The sequence below is a fragment of the Lytechinus variegatus genome, chromosome 4 (genome assembly GCF_018143015.1).
Source record: "Lytechinus variegatus isolate NC3 chromosome 4, Lvar_3.0, whole genome shotgun sequence".
NCBI lineage: Eukaryota > Metazoa > Echinodermata > Echinoidea > Temnopleuroida > Toxopneustidae > Lytechinus > Lytechinus variegatus.
The window spans coordinates 53857570-53879647 of record NC_054743.1 but is presented as its reverse complement, the minus strand read 5'-3'; the positions used below and the strand labels follow the sequence as shown (position 1 = coordinate 53879647).

Sequence of the window (22078 nt, the reverse complement as noted above, 5' to 3'; positions counted from 1 at the left end):
AACTTTTTTTCTCTCTTTAATAAACTATATTCATTTCAATACCAATGTACTTTTATGAGACATACTTAAGAGCTTGGCTCACGATCATCTTCAAAGCAAATGCATGTATGAGTGCATGTACATGACATATGTTTAGTTTTACAATATAACCAGCAATTGATAGTGCTTAGAGATATATTTTTATTTCCTTTTATAGTCTATGGAGAAGACATTTGAAAAAAAAAATTTAAACTTGCAAAGATAAAAATCTACATGTATGCACTTGTTAAAGTGTCTGGAAAATATCAGATAAATCACAAGTCTAGTTACAGGAGACAAAACTCATTTCTCGAAAAGTCATCTTTTTTAACAAAATATAAATCTATCGATACAAATACAAGTCGACAATCTTTGCCGGAAACTCTCATCATGAATAACAGTACTTTTATAATCGTTTTTCTCTTTCCTTACAATGCTACAATATGCTCAATGACAATTCACGCGTGGAGGAAAAATTAGCTGGAAAATGTGGAATACAAGCCGTGATGGTTATTAACTGATGGTAAGAAAAAATGTCTTACGTTATATACATGTATATAGCAACGAGGCAGTAAACACTGTTGATAGTCAATTATCAGACAGGTAAAGGAAGAAAAATGCTCCAACTTCCTAGTTTAGTTTCTCGACACAACTCTGACACATGCATTGTGAACTACAGCAACTCATCTGGTCATAAAATAAAATGATTCTATGGGCTTTTGCAGTCCCTGCTCCAAACAATTTCATATTCACCTTGAAAACTGAAAATGAGAAATTTACACCCATTGCTCTTGAATATCATTTTAAACATGATTGTACAGAAGATAAATTGCTTTTCAACACAGCAAAGACGCATATTACAGCGCCAAATAAGTCGTAGAATAAGGGGACAAAAATTCAAAATTGTTTTTCCAAGTGACGGTAATACAAAGTTGTCTACTTGACCTTGGCCATGATGTAAAATATTACAATTTATTAAGAATTCTACTTCAAATGCTACATCAGCACCTTATTCCATTCATTTCACCCCTCGTGTTCATGTGAATATAAATGCAAAGAGAACTTTGAGCAAGGACCGATTAAACTTTTTAGCATAAAGATTCCACTTGATAGATATTTTCTTTTAGAATTAATACTGGCTTAATTAATCAGTGTGAAATGACAGTGAGACAAATCAATATTAAAAATTAATTCAATTAAACTAGACAGTCACTGATCTTATACAAACACATTGCAAAATTCTGGTGTAATCAATGATCATTCCAACAAAAAGCCCACTCACTATCTACACGTAATTGCATCGAACAAATCAAAGTGGTCACACATATACATATATATATCCATCCGAGATTATTAATGAATGTTTGAGCGCAAGGTTCAGAGTCGTGGTGCATCTAGTCAAGCCTTCTTGATTCCGATGACTCCACAAGCAAGACGCCCTCCAGCGTTACCCGTGGTCTTGCTGAGCTCGTGACCACCTTTCCCCAAATCATCGATGTCGGCATGCACCTTAATGGTTCAATAGAAGAAAGAATGAATGTTATAGAAATGGTGGGGGGGGTTCAGGTGGGGGTTTCTTAACCCTAAAAAGACTGGGGGGGGGGCTGATTCAGCCCCCCCCTCGACATTTTTCGCGATAAATCCGCTGCGCAAATTTTTTTGACCGCGTCGCTCGCTGACTTTTTACTTTCAAGTCTCGCGCAACTTTTGAGACCAAAATTGTGACGCCCGGGTACGCGGTTCCAAAATTACGCAACATTTCGTAAGTGCATGCAGACCCAAAATTACTCAAAAACGTGAATTTGTGTACAAATCCAATGCAAATAGTGTTCTTAGCCAAAATTCATAAATGTTTCATTATTTTTCCTTTTACTGCTTAAAATCAATTGATTTTATCTTGTTTATGGTCAAAATAAAGTCCCCGACAATTTCCATTGAAAAAACAATAAAAAACAAAAAGTCGAAAAACAAAGAAATACATAAGAAATTTAGAAAACAATAGAATACATAAGAAAATAAATTTGATTTTTAAATTTTTTTAAAATCAATTTGATCAGATGCCTATCTAGAGTATGTGAAACAAAAATTAGCATTTCAGGGGCATTATTTTATTAATTAGAGCAAACTTATGATTTTACGCATAAATTAGCATAATTAATGAGATATGAGATTTTTTGCCAAATTTGATGTTATAGTTTTGTAGATAATGCCATGGGTAATGCGTGTGCCAATTTTCGTCGCGATCGCGCGATCAACGGCCGAGATCATAAGGGGGGGCTGAATCAGCCCCCCCCCAGTCTTTTTAGGCGTCGAAATAGCCCAGTCTATTTAGGGTTAAAGCTGTTCATAAAGTTGCGAACGGCTTTACGCACGACTGAAACATGTTCTTAGGTCATAACTCAATTACAGAGGGATATCACATACCACAAGAAAGGATCACCAGTGGTGCGTAAAGTCATCCATATCTTACAAACAGCTTTATGAAACACCCACCATGTCAGATTTTCCATCAATAGAAAATTCTTATGGAATTCCCATACTTGCCGACTCTGACAGCCAAGTAATAGGAACAAATTACTGAGAATACTTCCAATTTTTTTACAGAAATAAAAATGCTCAGGTTAAAATGGAAGTTTTCCTCTCACTAAAATTCATATTCATATTATAATTTCATAGGAAAAGTTGAAAGGGGATCAATTACAGGCATGAAAAGTGAGTTAAAAAAAACAATGAACATATCTTTTAGTCTCAGTGAGGAAGGGGAGCTACAGAGCAGGGGGGGGGGGGTATTCTGAAAAGTCTCGTAAGTTTCCACTTAAATATCCTCTTAAGTTACCCATTTTAATGGAGCGCTAATGTACCTCCAAATTCGTATTCTGAAAACTCTATTAGCGCTCAATTAACTCCCTTTAGGCCACTTCCCTACTGAGCCGAATTAGCCAATCAAGTGCGCTCTTATAACTTAAAATTCTCTCCTAGCGCGCAGTGTCTCTTCACTTTGCTGGCTTGCAGCGCACAGCTGCTGCAGGTGCATGCACCACGATCTTGATACAACAAATTTTTGCTGAAATATAATCAGAGCTGCCAACCTGAACAAGAACATTTCAGTATTTTCAAGGCTGAAAATCAGTATTTTGGTGAGGAAATTAGTATTTTCACAGGAATACCATGTAGGACAACACATAAACTGAAACTTAAGAAATCAGTATTTTGGATGAAACCATCAGTATTCTTCTCTATTTTCAGTACTAAATACTGAAAATCAGTACTACTTGGCAGCTCTGTATAATGCTAAAAACATTTGTATCGGAGATTACAGGTTCGATATGGTGTTGAAATTAATTGTTGTCTTTTCCCTTTCTCTCTCATTTATTGTACCTTTTTTCTTTTCTTTAACGCGTTCTGATTTTCACATTCCCCTATTTGAATCCATTAAATTTGTAGCTCTTTTTTTTTTACAATATTTTTTTTCCTCTGCCTCGGGACCATACGGGGGGGGGGGGGTCTTCTTTAACTTAAATCCTACTTATTAAAAAAAACTACATACTTTTTGTTTATATGAGAAATCTTCTCCAACAAAAAGCTGATTTGAATAAAAATATTTTAAAAATCAAACAAGCATAATTTTTAAAAAAGCCAAAATTTTATTAAAATTGGATGTACAAACATTATGACATTTAAGTTTTTATAGGTGGGGAAAACGATGGCATCACTCACTATTTTTTTCTTTGGTTATTTATTCTATATTCGTTTAAAGGGGAATCCAACCCAAATGAAACCTTGTTTTTATAAGAAAAAGAAAAATCAGACAAGTTGATAGGTGAAAGTTTGAACAACATTGGACAAATAACAAGTTATGAATTTTTTAAAGTTGTAAATATTGGTAATCACTATATACCATGGAGACTTCAAATTGGCCGCTTATGTGATGTCATAGTGATGTAAGGCAAGGACTACTCTTCCACGTACTCCAATACATATTATGGCTAAAATGTCATTTTTCCCAAAAGTTTGATTTCAAATTATATTTTTCTTTCACGAGGACATTAAACAATATACTACAATGGGTTATATTTAGATTACTGCCCCAGGGCCAGGGGAATGGGTACTTAGGAGAAAACCACAAATCCCTGATAATAAAGTACATGGCCTATGGGAAAGTTGTCCTTGCCCCTTGTCATAATTTACTTACACAGTTGCCAATTCGAAATCTACATGGTATTAGTGATCTCAATTTTAAAAGCAGCTATATTTTTCTTATTGCTTGTCCGATTTCTTTCAAACTTTCACCATTCTGTTTAATTCATTTTTCTCCTTCCCAACACAACATTCTATGGCCAAGGCTTGATTTCCCTTTAAATACTAAAGGGGTCTATGCTTATTTTTTTTTCATTGTCAGAAACGAGGTTTAATTCATCCCTGAGCATTGCTGCATCTACCGTGATTTGGCAATCTCATTATTGTCAAAATAATGTGCAAAAACAAAATAGTTTATGATGCTAATAATAAAAGAAAATATAAAAAAAATAATAGTCATATTTCCCCTATAAGTTCAAACTTTCTGTCTCCTTTTCCCCTCTTTTCTAATTTCTTTATTACCAAATATAGTCCCTATTCCTTATTTTAAGATACCACCTTTCCCCCCTTTATTCTATTCCCTCTTTATACCTCTCTCCTTTATTCTCTTCCTTCCTCCTAATTTTGGTCGCAGTATTAAACCGATTTGACGATATTCATACGAAATGAAAGCCACATTTAGCATGTTTAGCAACTTAATGGACATCTGGGGCCCGTTGCATAAAACTTTTTACCTGAGAAAACTCAGGTTGTTTTTACCGGAGTTTTTGCCCTGTGCTAAAGTAAATGGCGGAAATCAGACTAACCTTAGTTTTCAGTTTTTACCAGAGTTTTCTCAGGTAAAAAGTTTTATGCAACAGGCTTCTTATCACCATTATCTTTCTCCACTCGAAAGTCCGCTAATTGAGCGCTATGAGACTTTTCAGAATACCAAGAGTCTCGTAACTACTCAATTAAGTCTTCGCGCGGTCATAACGCGTACTATTGCAAGTGCGCGCAACGCAACCCTGTCAAATAAGGAAAGGGGCACTTAAGTGACTTTTCAGAATACCAAAATGCTAATTGAGCGCTAATTGAGCTTTCAGAATACCGCCCCAGGGGAGGGTGTGGGAAGGGGGACATCCCCCTCCCACGGTACAAGTAAGATTTACACACATACACTGAAGTATAAAAAGGCCGGGGAAAAAAGGTTTGATTCCTCCCTGAACATGTGGAATTTTCTACTGAAACTACAGATAATGGAATTGCTTCTTTGATTTCAGACTAAATATTTGGTAAAATATTTATGCATGGCATCTAACAAAAAAAAATACTGAGGCAAGTTAGGAACAATTTTTTTTCCTATTCACATTAGAATCCAATTGTACTCTCATCTTGAAATTCAAAGCATAATTTTCATTATTAAGGGGAAGTTCACCCCAACAAAAAGTTTTGTTTTAATGAATAGAGAAAAATGAAGCAAGCATAGAGCTGAAAATTTTATAAAAATCAGATGCAAAATAGTAGAATTGTGGCAAGTTCAACTTAATATTGTCACAAAACAGGTACAGGTCCATGTATGCACATCAGGGAGTGAGGAGGATATGCAAATGAGAAAGCCAATGATGTCAGACATGCTCTATTTTTTAATTTCTATTTGAAATACAGAATAGTTTTGACAATGAGGCATATTACAATAGGTTACCTCAGTAGAAATTCCACTTGTCCAGGGAGGAATCAAACCTTGTCCAAAAATACAGAGGACAAGATATTTCATGTTCATACTAAAAAGCGAGTGGGTGGGTAATAACGTTACTTTGTTGAAATTTTCAGCATTTTGCTCTGTGATTTTCACTTCATATATTGAGATATATTTTAGCCCGAAGTACTCCTTTAAAATGGGTATTTTGACTCGGCGTATGGCCCCATAGGGGAAATGTGACTGCGCCATTAATATCAATTTTAGGTGTACACCTTTAAGCACTGCAATGAGATGCACACAAAAAAGTTCAATATCACTGACAGCTTTGAAGAATCACAATGCTTGAATTAGTGTTACCCTTATTTCACTTGATTTATTGAGATATATTTCAGCCTGGAGTACTCCTTTAAAATGGGTATTTTGACTCGCCGTATGGCAACCGTAGGGGAAATATGACTGCACTATTAATATAAATTTTCGGTGTACACCAGCATTGCAGTGCAATGTACACAAAAAACATGTTCACACAAAAAAACATGTTCACACAAAAAACATGTATGACATGTTCTGAACAATAAAATGCTTGAATTAGTGTTACCCTTAAAATAGAATCCAAATTTGTAAATTCTTACCACCACCGAGCGTCCAATGATGGATTGAGGTCCAGACAGAGAGAGTTGTCTGTCCGTGATGTTTACGTTGGCCGTTCCACTGTCATCAGCTACGATGTTACCAAGATCTCCAACATGTCTAGAAAAGAAAAGAAATTACATAATATACAATTACACAGTAAAACAGAAAGTTACCTTACATGCATGGTGTTGTGTACATACACACTATGGTCGAAAAATCTTTCAGGATTGAAGTGTACGAGTGATGTCATAATAATGGTGCGATTTGCGCGCACATATTTATTATGAAATGCACTTGGGGAGGAGCGGTACCATAAAACCTGCTTCAGATTCTGTTTATTCTCATTGCAAATCAATGTAGGTAAGTTGAGGATCATCATAAGCAGTGGATTGACTGTATCTCTGTCACAACTGGACCCCATCTCACAAATATATGCGATTGATCCAATCAACCCAAACTATGGAAAACCAGCAACCTCATCATCTAGAATGCATGCATCAGTTCATTTTTTTTCCTTCTCATGCAGACATCATTGTCTTGTCAATTCCTCTATTTGCAAAGGAGGTTATGGCAGTCAACAACCTCTGAGCTCAAATCTACACTCGGGTCCAGAACAAGAGTGAACAAGCCAGAAGCCCAGAACTACAGCACAACAATGGATTCATTGGACCGTTTCCTTTGTTCTGGCTTGAGTGTAAAATCGAGTTTAAATCGAGTGTATGCTCAAAGATTGCTGAATGAGTCTGTACATTTTCTTAACCCTTAAGGACTGGTGGGGTGTGATTTGGCCCCCCCCCAACATTTTTCGTAATAAATTCACAGTGCATATCTCTTTTAACCGTGTCGCTCGCTGACTTTTTACTTTCCAAGTCTCGCGCAACTAATTGAGGCAAAAATTGCGAGCCATGGGTACGCGGTTCAAAGATTACTCAACATTTCGTATAGTGCATCCCAGAATTGCTAAAAACATGAATTTGTGTACAAAGTCAATACAAATTGTGTTTTTACCCAAATTTCATACATGTAAATGTATCATATTTCCTTTTAATGATTGAAATAAATTAATTTTATCTCGTTTATGGTCAAACTAGAGACCGTGACAATTTCCATCGAAAAAACAATAAACACAAAGTAAAAAACAAAGAAATACATTAGAAATTTTAAAAACAATAAATACATAAAAAAATAAACGTGATTTTGAAAAAAAAATTAACATGACATTTGATAAGAGAGTGTGTGAACCAAAAATTAGCATTTTAGGGGCATTATTTAGTTATTTAGAGCTAACTTGATTTTATGCATTGAATTAGCATAACAATGAGATTTTTCACAGAATTTGATTTTATAGTTTTGAAGATTATGCCATGGGTAACACACGTGCCAATTTTTTCGTCGCGATCGCGCAATCAACGGCCAAGGGCTGATTCAATGATTAATTCAGCCCCCCCCCCTGTCTTCTTAGGCATTGAAATAGCCCAGTCTAGTTTAGGGTTGACAAAGAATTATTACATAAATGGAATTGCATAGTTAAATTGATCAGATCAATAATAGTTTGGGGCCCTGGACCCCCATTTTCAAAAAGGTTGTCATACATGTAAAAAGCAAGTTATAATATTCTACTAACAAGCTCCTGAAATCCTGCACATTACTTGGGCCAGAGCATATTTGTCACAGAATTCGGGAATTTGATAGTAATGACAGGTTTTATGAATCAGGGCTCAGTGACAGATCCTCAGAATTCTTTGGCCCAAATTCACCATAAGCTGATAGTGAATCTGTGGATAACAATGGTTTTTGCAGATTAATTCAGCGCATATCTATTGAGAAAGTGTCCAATACGAAATGCACACTTTTATCCCAGCATGCATAATTTGTATGAGTTTACTATGGTCACATCAATAATGAGCCAACTATTTTATGAGTCTACTGTTTACATGTATGTCTATTACTTTATATTAAAAGATGGCTTTATTGATTAAAAAATGTTAGTTACATGCTTCAATTTTTAATAGTGCACTGTGACAAAGTGGAGAAGTGATCAGATCACACTTCTTTTATACAACATTCTCCAACCTGTCAAATTGTCATCTCTCCTTCACTTCTATTTAGTTTAACCATTCCATGTCATATAACTTCATACCTCCACCCTCTATTAGGCTACCACAATCTTGAGCTTTTTCTTTACTTCAAATTACATACGCTTCTTGCAAGAATGACACTTCACAGGTCTGTAAAAAAGCTCGAAGGTCAACTCAAGACTACCCCCAATATAAAGTTTATTTTAAAAACTGGTAATAGCAGAGAGAAATCAAAATTTCAATTGTCTTTATTGAAACCTGAATTCAAATTAAAAAAAAAAAATCCCATTCTCCTGTCAAAACTTAAAGATGCCTATAACTTTCTAAATTTACAACTGATTTTGATGAAATTGTTAGTGCTATGCTTGTTTGATTTTCCTCTATGGATAAAAGTCAACTTGTTCTGGGGTTGGGGACTTGTCCTTCCAAAAAATCATGACAAACAAAATGAATGTTATCCTTTGAGATTAAAACAAAATTGGAGAGCACCATCAACATTAAAAAAAATCTGCTTTTAAATCAACGTGATGTCCGAATGAACTCCCCCATAAGCAACTGACCTCTCTTCGTCTTCTGGTGCTCCATGTGTTTTAGCATTAGGATTGAAGTGACCTCCAGCGGAAACACATCCTGTAATATAAAAAGCAAATAATAAATGAAATATCACTCTAAACCAAGTTTGTTTCTCTGGGCTTGCCGAACATTGTAGTGTTATTATCCATATTCAACACTCGGCAATAAGGAGTGCATTTTGTGGTGGGGTTCACTGTGCTTTCATAGTGAAGGCGAAGTGGAATTACTCCGGAGTAACTCCGGATTGAGTTGATCCGCTTGTACTGCGGACCGACTTTAAACCCCTTTTCATATTGGCAAGCACCGCAGCGGTGTATCCGCAGTCGTTGCCATGGTTTCCAAGCGAGTTCGCGCCATACGTGTGGCGAGATCACAGCGATAAGCGCATACCGCATTTCCGGTGCGGAGTAACTCTGTTTGTAACCCTCTTCTCGAAGTGGGTTGAGTACTCCGCTTTGAATCCGGATTGAACTAATCTCAGAATTTTCATATTGCCCTCCAAAGTGGAGTGACTCCTCCTGGACTCCGGACTAACTCCACTTCGGCTCTAACTATGAAAGTGGTATGTTTTGAGCACAACTGTATGAAATTTCAAAGCTCTACTTTGGAGGTGCAGGGAAATGCCAGAATATGCTTAAAAGTTTACACCTGGGCAATATCTGTATTGTATACCGGTATTCAAGAAGTATTATTTTCGGGAGATACCACATTTACATGTATACTTCCCTCAGTAGACCCATATTGCCCTCGCTATCACTCGGGGCAATTATGAGATTAATTCTGGAGATACAGGTATACGGTACCTCCTTCAAAGCCAGTCAATATTATTTAAAGAGGAATGTAACCTTTGAAACAAGTTGGCTTTTGTGGAGACAGAAAAATCAAAGAATAAGATCAAAGCAAGTTTGAGAAAAATCGGACAAATGAGAAAATCATGAGCATTTGAATATTTCGATCACTAATGCTATTGAGATCCTCCTATTGGCAATGCTACAAATCTTTGTGATGTCACATGTGAACACCTTTCCCTTTGATGGACTATAAAATACCCCGAAAAAGTCTATTTTTGGCCTTTCTTATGATACAAAGCTTTTTATTCATAATTTATTCTTTGAAAATCTGCATTACATGCCCTCCTAGAGAAAGAATACATGATTTACTGATAGATGTGATAAAAGGGGCATTTTAAAGTGAAATATATACAGTCCGACCTCTCTTATCCGGCCTCCCCTTATCCGGATCTCTCTATTATCCGGACGCACACTTGCCGAGATTTTTTTTTTTTTTTATCTAGTACCGGTACCTGAGGAAATGAGATTTCAATCTAAACTCAATCCGATACGTAAACTCACTTTGATTACATATTTCCCAACATAGTCAACCTACATCAAACATATTTTTCACGAAAATATCTCACCCAAATCACCAAAGAACTTTAGGAATGATAATTTCCAGTAAATCAGGGTGCAGCGCAAACATTTCATCACGTTTCTCATTTTGCTTCGCGGGAAAAACAACACATGTCTTGCTAGCTAACTTTAGGCCTCAATAAGGACAGCGCCATCTATCATGTTTGAGCCTACAGTCAGTGTAACAATGGCTGAAATTACGAGGCTGCGATACCCGCCGCGATGATCTACTTTTAAAACTTGGTTTCATCGAGTCATTCTCTTTCTTTCGAGGTATGCTCGATGAATACCTGAGTCATTTTAGCAGGTAAATCATCCATGAGTTTTGGCCATCGATCAATTTTATTTCCACAAAAACACTGCCTATAATTTGCACTGACTCTGCAGTGAATATTGTCTTTACCGTACGCCCACTACAATAGTGTACCACTGGTGACCTGGGGAGGCAGCCGGCAGCGCAGCTGCGTGTATTTAATATTGGTCTCCCAGATCCGGATAAATCCCTTATCCGGATTGGCGCTGGTCCCAACGTGTCCGGATAAAAGAGGTCGGACTGTATAGAAAAGAAATGGGAAAGTTGTTCACATGTGACATCACACATCTTTGTCGCATTGCCAATGGGAGGATCTACATTACAATAATGATCTGAACTTCAAATGCTCATAATTTTCTAATTCATTCATTTTTTCTCAAACTTTTGTTTATGTTTCTTTGATTTTTCTGTTTTTACAAAAGCTATCCTGTTTCAAGGGTTTCATTTTCCTATTAGAATTTCCCTGTATTTCCAACTATGTCCCATTTCCTTAAAAATATTGAGACAGTATTTACCACCAGTATTTCCCACTCAGCCAAACTTGGATGGCAGAAGTGTTGCTTGGAAGCTTATACTTGAAACTCAAAGGCCCGAATTCACAAAGGTGGACTCTGCAAAATCCACGGATTTTAGAATCCGTGGATTTTTGAGTCCATGGATTCTGGAAAATCCACGGATTCTGCAGTTTGTGATTCACAAACAGTGGACTCAAAAATCCACGGATTCTACCAGACCCACGGTTGAGTCCATGGATTCAACCGTGGACTCAACCGAATCCACGGATTCAACCGTGGATTTTCAATCAAATTTAGGGACTTCCCCTTTTTGAGACTGCACTGCGCATGCTCAGTGTCATGAAAACAAACATCTGCAGCATATAACACAATATACAAAAAATATTATTCTAAAATAAATGTTTGCTGGTACCCCCCCCCCCCTCCCCAAGAATTATGTCTGCTGGCATTGATTGTTGTATATCTTTACACACACAAAAAAAAATAAGCACATCATCAGCTAGCTGCACCTGATCAACCATGGCCCTGAAGTGGCAAAAAGCAGAAATCCATTATTTAATCGAGTTAATCTCAGATAGACAGGATAAGATATGTAACTGAGAAACTAATCACAATCCTTTTTACAGCAACCAATTCCACATCACTAAAGCACCACTGGATCCATCTTTAAGAACAAGGTAATCACTGATTGCCAATTCACTTTGAATCACGCCATGATCATGATGCAATCAGGAAACTAATCATGAATAACGTTTTCACACATTCCAATCCTTTATACTTAAACATCATCACCTAATCTAAAATATCACAGCATTATATTTGATTTTGACACACACAAAAAACATAACATCACCATGATCACTCTTATGAATGGGAATACATGTAACATCTGGAATAATTCAAAGCACAATCAATTCAATTTGATAACAGACAACAATTTAATATATTATTTTGTCACATTTTCCACACATGAATAACCACACTTTACATGATTATTTAACTATTATTACATAGATTATGACTGTTAAAATTAATTTTTCTGCAAGTCAAGTGATATGCATGTAATTTTTTTTTTAATTTATATACATCATATTATCATGGAATACCATCAACCCTATACAGGCCTCGGAGCCCCCCCCCCCGCCCCTCAATGATTTACGCAATATTTTCGCAGCGCGATATTTTTTTAACGTGCTCGCTGACTTTTACCTTCAAGTCTTGCGCAACTTATGAGACCAGTTTTGCGTCACCCGGGTACGCGGTCCCAAAATTACGTAACATTATGTCAGACCAAAAATTGCTCAAAAGCGTGATTTCGTGTACAAAATCAATGCAAATTATGTTTTCAACCAAAAATCATAAATGTATGATTAGTTTTAGCTTTGCTGGTTTAAATGCATTTATTTTATGCTGTTTATTATCAGAAGAGTCCCCAACAAATTTCATTGAAAAAACAATGATATCAAATATGCATTACGTGAAATTGGGAGTTGGGAGAAATTAATTGCCAAACACAGATTTACAAACTTTTTTTGAGGGGTTTATAGTGTATCAGCAGTACTGCAGATTATATTAAATACTCATAGATAAAGAAATAACAGAAGTTCTTGATTTGTTGATGTGGTTGGGAGAATTCATTTGAATATTGATATCATAAAAACTGTATATAGACATATCTATTCATAAATTAGGAATTATGTTGCAATGGATGACATTGTACTATAAAGACCAAGAAAAACAAATATAGTATACAGATAATACAGTACCTGACTCATTATCAATATTCATGAAAACTAGGGCCATAAATTTTAAATGTCCAGCTCAGACGTCAGATAGGGGTAATACTATATTATATTTATGTTATTAATGTACTTATATTCATCACTCTGTATGATGATTAAGTATTTATTGAATATTGATATATGACTTTGGTATTATCAACCCGGGGGGGCCAGTTCCATTCACGAGTGGATACCATGCGCGACCATGGGGTCTCGAAAAGCACCCTAAACACGTAATTTCCATATTCTGAAAATGCACCCCTTAACAAGTATTGGCGTGTGAAACCCTACCCTTAACAAGTATTGGAAACAAAACGATACTCTTGGCAAATATTCCCTGAAATGAACCCCTAAACAAGTACAGGAATGTTTTATTGTTACGGGTCCTTTGGTTGTCGGCTTTACCTTATTTGGTTTAGTACGACCCCACTTCTAGACCTCGCGCAAATCGGACTCTAAACACGTAGTATTGGGGCAAAAAGGACATCCTTTATAAAACATTTTAATTTTAATCATCCACGCTAATTCGACCCTAAACACGTAATTTTACTAGCGAAATAGATACCCTTTTTTCATTATTTTTGTGTTTTTGACACCCTTTTCACGTTACGTACGTAACGTGCCCTATCGTGAAAAGGACATCCTTTTTACGTGTTTTTTTGGTCGCGCATGGTATCCACTCGTCAATGTAAGTGGCCCCCCCGGGATTATCAATTGAAAAATACACGAAGAGCATGACAGTAAGAAAGTGAGTATTTATTTTTAAAGTAAACCTAGTTAGAAGGATCTGGTCTTTGTCTGAATGATTTTCACACTTCTCTAACTTAAAGAAATACAATGGAATTATAAGATTTTGTATATATGTTGATATATCAAACACAATTATCGAAAGACTCACTTAAATTCTTAGTCTGTAGCGTCTAATATCAAGATAAATGAATTTGTAAGGAAAATGCTCAAGAGCATATTTAACCCTATATAGCCCGGGCTATTTTGAAATTGCATAGCCCGGGGGGGGGGGGCCTATTAGGCCCCCCCATCAGATCTCGGCCGTTTATCGACCAATTGCGACCAAATTTGGTGGGTGGGTATCTCATTATGTATGTTACAAGAATGCGTTGTCAAATTTGTGATATTTATTATCATTTTTTTTATTTATCTAATTAATTATGCAAATATTCAAATTTTTTCAAGGAATTTTCATTTTTTTGTAGTTTTCCCCCCCATTTTTTGAGAAAATGCAATGGAATCAAGCATGTTAGTAGCCAGTCATGTAATCTAAAAGACAGCTCACTCAACTGTATTGAAATTGTATAATTATTAGATTATAATAGTAATTAATTATGCGCATATGCTAATTTTTCTCGATAATATTCTTGTTTCCTTCCGTGTTTCCAAATTCTTATGTATTTCTTTGTTTTTAATTTATTATGTATTTCTTTGTTTTGAAATCTCTACTTTTTATTGTTTTTTTTAATCTAGAATAGTTGGTGATAGCCCAAAAGAAACTCATGTGAGGAAAAACAGAAAAAAACATTCATCTGACAACACTTATTGTAAAACCCATACATTGTACACACAAAAGTCAATGGAAATTGCCATTTTCGGTGACATTGGTTACGAATATGTGCTATATCTCCGCAAGTGTACCCCCGATTTTCACAAACGGTCTCAAAATGTGCCGGAGATGTGAAAGAAAAAAGTCATGAAATTTCAGCGTATTATTTTTTTGCATTTAGAAATTATCGCAAAATATGTCGAGGGGCCTTTTAGGCCCCCCCCCCCCCCCGGGCTATAAAGGGTTAAAGGACAAATAAGTACTGTACAGTACATTACAAAGAGAGGGTGCTAATAAAACAATCTAAATTTCACTGCTTAAAAATAGTCAATGACCGCTATTATACTTTAGTGACATTGGAATGATGATAGGAGTACAAGTCACATTATCGACCCTTCCCCAAAAGTTCAGACTGGCATAACAGAGTCTACATTTACATTAAAAATGCAATCTGCACACTGACGGAATACCTGTTCTTCCGATTAAGGAAGTACAGGGCTTGTTCCCCACCAGGACTCCTAATGTACATGTAGACACGAGTCCCATCGATGACACCTATGACAACAGGTATAGGTTCACTACATTCTGTATTCCTCCTCAGCTCAGATCACCCTCACACATGTTGATGAGATGGAGTGCAGTCTCTTTTGAGAAGCGATACCGCATTTGAAAGGCTTCATCCATGTACAACTCAAAAGGATTCATTCATTTCTGTAATCCCATCAGGGTCTGGGCCTGTTGGCTATCTGTGTATACATGGAAAAAGAATTAGAGTAGACAAACATGAACAAAAAAAATGATAATTCAAGATTCCCTGATCAATAGGTAAGGTTTGCTAACCATTCAGCCCCCCCCCCCCCTAGTCTTCTTAGGTACAGTATGGAAATAGCCCAGTCTATTTAGGATGAAGTTTTTCTTTTCCCAATTTTGTTTTTACATTAATAAGCATTGCATACATCAAGTCAAATGTTTCAAATAATCTGCTGCTTGAATTGCTGTACTCCTTTCATTCATTTTGACTCCATCCATTTTTAAATCTTGGAAATTGTCACTGCTTGTGCAAGTAGGAACAAAAATTTGCCATGTTGGTTTCATCACTAGTGCTTCAACCAGTATCTCCTCCATATAGAAACAAGTCATAATTTTGTCAGTTATAAAAAAGGGAAATATTTTGCAATAAGCACTGCATCGGTTTATTGTTCAATTGAAACAAAGCTTACCTCTCTGAGGCTGTTGACACGATCAAGATGCATTAAATGAGCACGGTGATTTTCTGCCATTTTTTGTTCTGCATAGAAAATGAAATTGACATAGGGTTAAGTTTCAATGGCAAAGAAAATAGTCATAAGAAAAATGAGCATGAGACTAGAATGAGATTCAGTCATCAGTCATTGAGATAACAGTTTGAGATAATTCTCTAAAATCTGTATTCTGAAAATTGTCTCATCTCTGTAAGGACATCCCCTATTTTATCTCTGAAAATGCCAATTTTTTTTCTTTGCTAAAATAAAAATACATGACTGCTCTCCCAAATTTATTTTCTTTGAAACGATTCATCATCTCAAATGAAATCTTCAAAATTGCTAAAAAGACTAGCCTGGAGGTTCCTGGAGAGTAAAAATCAGTCCAGGCATACATAGTCATAGCCGGCCCGTAGGCTTACTCATGACCATCATGACCATGGACCTACTATGATAGTACTAACTGAACTTCTGTCAGTTCTGAATCTGATTATCATTCTGAGACTGAGTGCACCGTAGGCGTAGTCGAGTACGGTAACTCGACTGATTTTTACTCTCCAGGAGCCTTCAGGCATGCAAGCTAGAGTAAGATAGACCATGTAGTTCTAAGAAAATCCACCGACAGGGTCAAGGGGAATCAGAAATTTCGGAAGAACCGAGTGAAAAGGGGAACAAGTCAAGGGTCTAATCGTCTAACGTCAACGAGTACGTCTAGCCGTGTCACAGAGCTCGCGAAAGACCAACACAGAAATGCACTTATGGGGCTACACAAAACCATTTCCGCGAGGATTTTTTTCACTAACTCGACTCTCATGACCGTACCTAATACACATGCATTTATGACATAAATTCGGACATTACTTCACAAATCAATACATAAAAAGTGACAAAAAATATTGCTCATCAAACAAATATGTCGAATTACTCACAATTTTCTCGGAGCTCGGTCCAGCATGTATTTTTTCCACCACTTTCACGTCCAGTCTTCCACCTTAGATTTTGCTGCAAAATTATCGTCCAGCGGTTGTTGTCTGCACAAAAATGTACCCAAATGCTGCGCTGTGATTGGCCAATTACGCCTAGAATCCACGGATTCTGTGGAGTCCACTGTTTCAGACCACCCCAAACAGTTGACTCGAAATCATGACGTAATGGACTTGGTAGAATCCGTGGATTCGGTCGAGTCCACCTTTGTGAATCACAAAAGCGAATCCGTGGACTGTGGACTCAACAAAATCCGTGGATTAATCCGTGGATTTTGCAGAATCCACCTTTGTGAATTCGGGCCAAGGTGAGTTTAGTTAAAAAAAAAAAACACCTACATGTATCCCTCACCCCCCCCATAAGCCATTAAAGACTGATTTCACTATACCATTCGTGTTGTCTCCAAACTGATGAATATGGAAGCCATGTTGACCAGGGGCAAGGCCAGTCACTGTACCGCTGACATTCACACCACCCTAAACAAAACAAGAAAATCACTCAATTAATTCTTAACTCCATGCATGCCTCTATCAGAATTTCAGGAATGTACATATTGATGAAAATACATGTACCGTATGGCACAGTCTTCAACCTGGCATAATTCAATCCATTTGGAAAAATTCTCCCAAATATTTAGAAATAGGAAATTTATCATAATTTCATACCTTTGTTATTTCCAGGGTAATCTCTTGTCAGTATTTTCTTTATCAATCTGTCAACTGTATGCACGGAGGATTGAATTATGTGGCGATGATCTTTTGCACTGAATTGCACTAGTATTCAACCTAGTGATGATAAATAGCGAATCTCAAAATGGTTAAGATTGCTCAACTAGATCTAGATCAATGTCAGTCACTGGCTTTGACTAATTTTCATTTAATTTTTTTTAATAGCAATCATTGATGGCTTTTTTTCTCTTATCTAAGATATTACAAAAAGTTTCAACTTTTATTTGCAAATTTGAAATCAATTCTTTGAAACTACTGGAATTGCCAGGTACTGCTACCCCCCCCCCCCCCCTTAATAGATTTAAAGACAAAGGAAGTACACATATAAATACTGGTATACATGTAGTACTGGTGGGATAACAAAGGTAGTATAACTGGCATGAAGACTTGCCTGGTACCTGCATTTTATCCCCTCAACATCAAAGTCTGTATTACCTATTAAAGTTGGTAAAATTCTCCAAAATGTATCACATGTATTACTATCTGAAGTCATTACTGCTATATATGTGTATGCCCTATTACTACATGCATTGCGAAGTGGAGGATAATATGAAATGACAATGTGTTTTACAAGCTAACTTTTGCACATTTACATGTACACTGTACCTAGAAATTTATTATGACCGGGTGCCTGATCAAATGCTTTTGTTTCCCCCTTTATTTTTGTTTATATTATACAAAATATTCCAAATCCAAACCATGGAATGGGCTGAAATTTTCAGAACATTATCATTTTTATGTTGGCTTTCTGATATCGAAGTACATGTAAGGTTTAAGACAAGCGTTTCCAAATACCGTTTTTACAGAGAAACTGGCGTTTGAAAAAGGATTCAGTGGCTACATGTACTGTATATACTGTACATGTACACTTCGATGAGACTGGCATATTTACTGAAGTATAATTCACATAAATGAACAATTAACAAGGCTTTAGTCAGGCTTTAAACAGTGAGAGATTTTCCTTTGAAACCAAGGTACAAGTTGAATAGAGATAATCGCTGTGGTGAATCTAAGATAATCATTCAATTGTTTATCTGTTGGATTTGTTCAAACTCCATTATTCCCTTTTTAGATTTAACCACAACTGAGTTTAATGGTGCCTGTACATTAACAGGTTAAGGTTTAGTCAAACTTAGTCAAAGCTAATTTCCTTGATTTCTTCTTTTAGAATCATAATAATGGCTTGGATGCATAAAAACTAGAATTGCTTTCGCTTAGTTTTTACTTACAAATGTATGCATAGAAATGAGCAATTGCGTGCAAGCAAAAGATTTTACTAGTACGCTCAAGCAATTGCTCACTGCCATGCCTACTGACATTTGCTTGACACTTGCAATTCCTTTTTAATAAAGCATCAATAAATGACCCTTGAGAAATGTTGTTTCAAATATGTACCACATGCTTAATTGCATTCTGATAACCGGATCCTGCACAAGTCATTGATTGCTGCATGCAGAGCTACCAAGTCTCAAGCATTATGCATGAGACTCAAGCATTTTGGACTCTTGTTCATCCCCTCAAATCTCTGTCTCACGCAACTATCACAGCCTATCCCCATATACATTGTACACAATGTCTGTGATCTCACTCAGATTCACAGAAAATCTCACGCATAGCTGGTCTTTGCACTTGGCATCTCTGTGCATGATGCATTGCGTCAGTAACGTTGGGGAATAGGAAACAAGATGGTGGCGTAAACACCGGTCGAGTCTCTCCCATCTTTTCATATTTTTCTCATTTTTTTGATGAATTCTTGTTTAAAAATGAAATAGATAGCATAGTAATGTTGGAAATGCAGTTGTATATACCATTTATTTACAAAGATTTATTTTATGGCTAGATCTTTTAGAAGTAGAAATCTTGGGGTTTGAGGTTTTTGGCCCAGGGGGCCACTTCCATTCACAAGTGGATATACATGTACGCGTGACCATGGGGTCTCGAAAAGTACCCTAAACATGTACATGTTTTTTTCCATATGCTGAAAATGCACCCCACAAGTATTGAAAACAAAACAATACTTTTGGCAAGTATTACCTGAATTGAACCTCTAAACAAGTACAGCAACATTTCAATTGTCACAGTCACTAACAGCTAGGCATCGGTTTTACCTTTACCAGTTGGCATTGTTGGGTAGATCTACAGACTACAGCCCCACCTCCCACACCTCATGCAAATCGGTACACGTATTGACTTTTGCTTCCAGGGGCAAAAGTATGGCAGTGTACATGTATCCTATTGCCGGACACCTTTATTTCAGTGCTTTAAAAATGACAACTAGAGGAAATACAATGAAGAAAAATTATACCTTGCTATTCCAAATATTCTGAAAATTATAAATATGATGAAATTATTTTATATTTTCCAACCGTTTTCTTTGCACCGCACTTGCCGCATACCCCTCCGCGAAAAACAATTATTTTCGTGCGTGACAAATTACATCATAATTCCGGATGCGCGACGGACGGGTAAAAATATTCTTGATTATAATGATGTAAGAAAGAGTTGGTGTGATTTTTTTCATGATATATCATCTCATGAGTAAATTCTAAGTTTTTGTTTGCTTTCTTATATCGATTTTGAGCAGATCTTTGTAATAAATTGGTGTTTGCTAACTAATTTCATTAAAATTTTTTTTTTTGATTGCGTGTTCGATATGGCACTTTCCAGTATTAATGCTCGTTCATATCGTGACCCTCAGTCAAGTTCTATCGATGCGCAGACGATCGTTGACGGCTCTCTATCTACCTCGCGCACGGACGGCCGGGGTACACCTTGAGAACTAGCCGTCGACGATCTGATCGATGGAGCGGACGAGATTGAAATTCGGCGAATCAGGCCCGAAATTAGGTCCGTATTGCCATCAGAAAATAGATCAATTGGGATCAATTGTTAATGCAAAACTATGTTATATGATATTTTAAGCATTTTCTGTCATTTTAGAGAAAAATAAGGTAAAAGTTGGATTTTTTCGCCTTGTTTTTGCAAACTTGTTCTTTGAATTGATCTGTGAAATTGAACTGCGGAAGTCTTACCGTACGAAATTGATTTCGTACGCAGTAATATGCGCGTCCGGTAATACAATACGTGACTATACATCCTTTATAAAAACATTTTTAGTCTTAATTTTCATACCATCGCAAATTTGACCTTAAAAAAAAAACAGTAACACATAGCTTCCCTAGCGAATAGATAACACTTTTTTCATTATTCTTATTCATGACATGCCTCATAATTACTCTGGAATAGTCTCCCTTCCTCAATAAGAAATGCATCCTCTGAGGCTCTGTCAACTTATTTAAAACCAAACTGAAATCCCACCTCTTTCAAGATAGTTTTTAATAAAGAAGTCACTTTTTCATGTTTTTGGTTATGTATTTTGTAGAAATAATTAATCTTTATTTTTCTTTGATTAATTTAGCGAACTTAATTTTACTTTTAAAATTTTGCGTATCCTGTTGATGGTTGTTTTTCTGCTTGTCTGTTGTGTAATGCGCAGTTAAGTACCGGTAGGCTATATCCAATTACTTTATAGAAATTGCACAATATAAATTTACAATTATTATTATTAATTACATGTAGGCCTAGTCATACATAGTCACAAAGTCATCATGGCTTTGTATCATATTAACGTTCAGCCTATGAATATGATATCACAAATTAAATGGCCGTCATGGAATGCATGCATGATTACCAAAAATGCCAGTCATTCAAACTCACTCAGAGTCAGACGTCCTCATTTTTCTTTTCCTCAAAAATTAAGAGACAACAGACCGATAGATACCTCTTTTGACTCAAAGTTGATGACCCCCTTTACTTCTCCAGGCCCGGCAAGAGTGCAAACTGCAAGTAGAGACATGATTCTTCTTTAAATTTACGGTTTAAAACGAAGAACTTGGGAGATTGTCCAGCAAACTCAGTCAGTTTTTGTCGAGTCTTTGCACACGGTACTAGATATAGATGCACTTGACTAGTTGTTTACGGCCGTGCAAGCACGTGTACCGGGGCCGAGCTGGGTAGGAATCTCAGGAGCTTCGCTAGGCCAGCACTGGCCTAGCTCCGGGCGTTACCTCGTTGTGCCTTATTTTTTGCGTGGCGTGTGCAAAACATTTAACCTCTCTGCACTTAAAACGGGTTTGTATTCTATGAAAATTCTTCTTTTTTTAAATATGGACTGCGATCCTGGTATCAATAGAACACGTATTGTGAAAAGTACAGTGATTGCGCCTATAGAATTTCTTGGCGAAAAAAGGGCATACACTAACAAAACCTGCTACCGACGTACTGTACTGTATACCACTAGCAGCGCGGCTAACGAATTCAGGGGGCCGGGGGGGGGGGGGTAACTAGACCTCACATTCATTTTTTCTAATTATTTGGATTCAATAACTAGAATATTGGCGTACAAACAGGGGGGGGGGGCAAAACTCCCACAACGATCACGGGGGGGGGGGCCTGGGGTATATAACTTTTATATTTATGTTTAATAATG

The 22078-nt window shown here is 36.6% G+C and overlaps 1 protein-coding gene, 1 long non-coding RNA gene and 1 other non-coding gene across 3 annotated transcripts; all 3 read right to left on the bottom strand.

The window, feature by feature from the left end:
* On the bottom strand, nucleotides 1-21827 carry LOC121414333 (superoxide dismutase [Cu-Zn]-like). Its single transcript, XM_041607473.1, has 5 exons — nucleotides 21371-21827; nucleotides 17250-17337; nucleotides 9048-9117; nucleotides 6409-6526; nucleotides 1-1527 (listed from the first exon to the last, which is right to left on the bottom strand). Exons 1-5 carry the CDS (start codon nucleotides 21443-21445, stop codon nucleotides 1417-1419), a joined length of 462 nt encoding a protein of 153 aa, XP_041463407.1. The 5' UTR covers nucleotides 21446-21827; the 3' UTR covers nucleotides 1-1416.
* LOC121414585 lies at nucleotides 6727-6795 on the bottom strand. The gene has a single exon (XR_005969888.1). It is a non-coding gene; the product is annotated as a small nucleolar RNA SNORD34 (small nucleolar RNA).
* Nucleotides 14562-17165, bottom strand: LOC121414335. Its single transcript, XR_005969835.1, has 3 exons — nucleotides 16807-17165; nucleotides 15857-15924; nucleotides 14562-15382 (listed from the first exon to the last, which is right to left on the bottom strand). It is a non-coding gene; the product is annotated as an uncharacterized LOC121414335 (long non-coding RNA).
* Nucleotides 21828-22078: the final 251 nt, after the last annotated feature.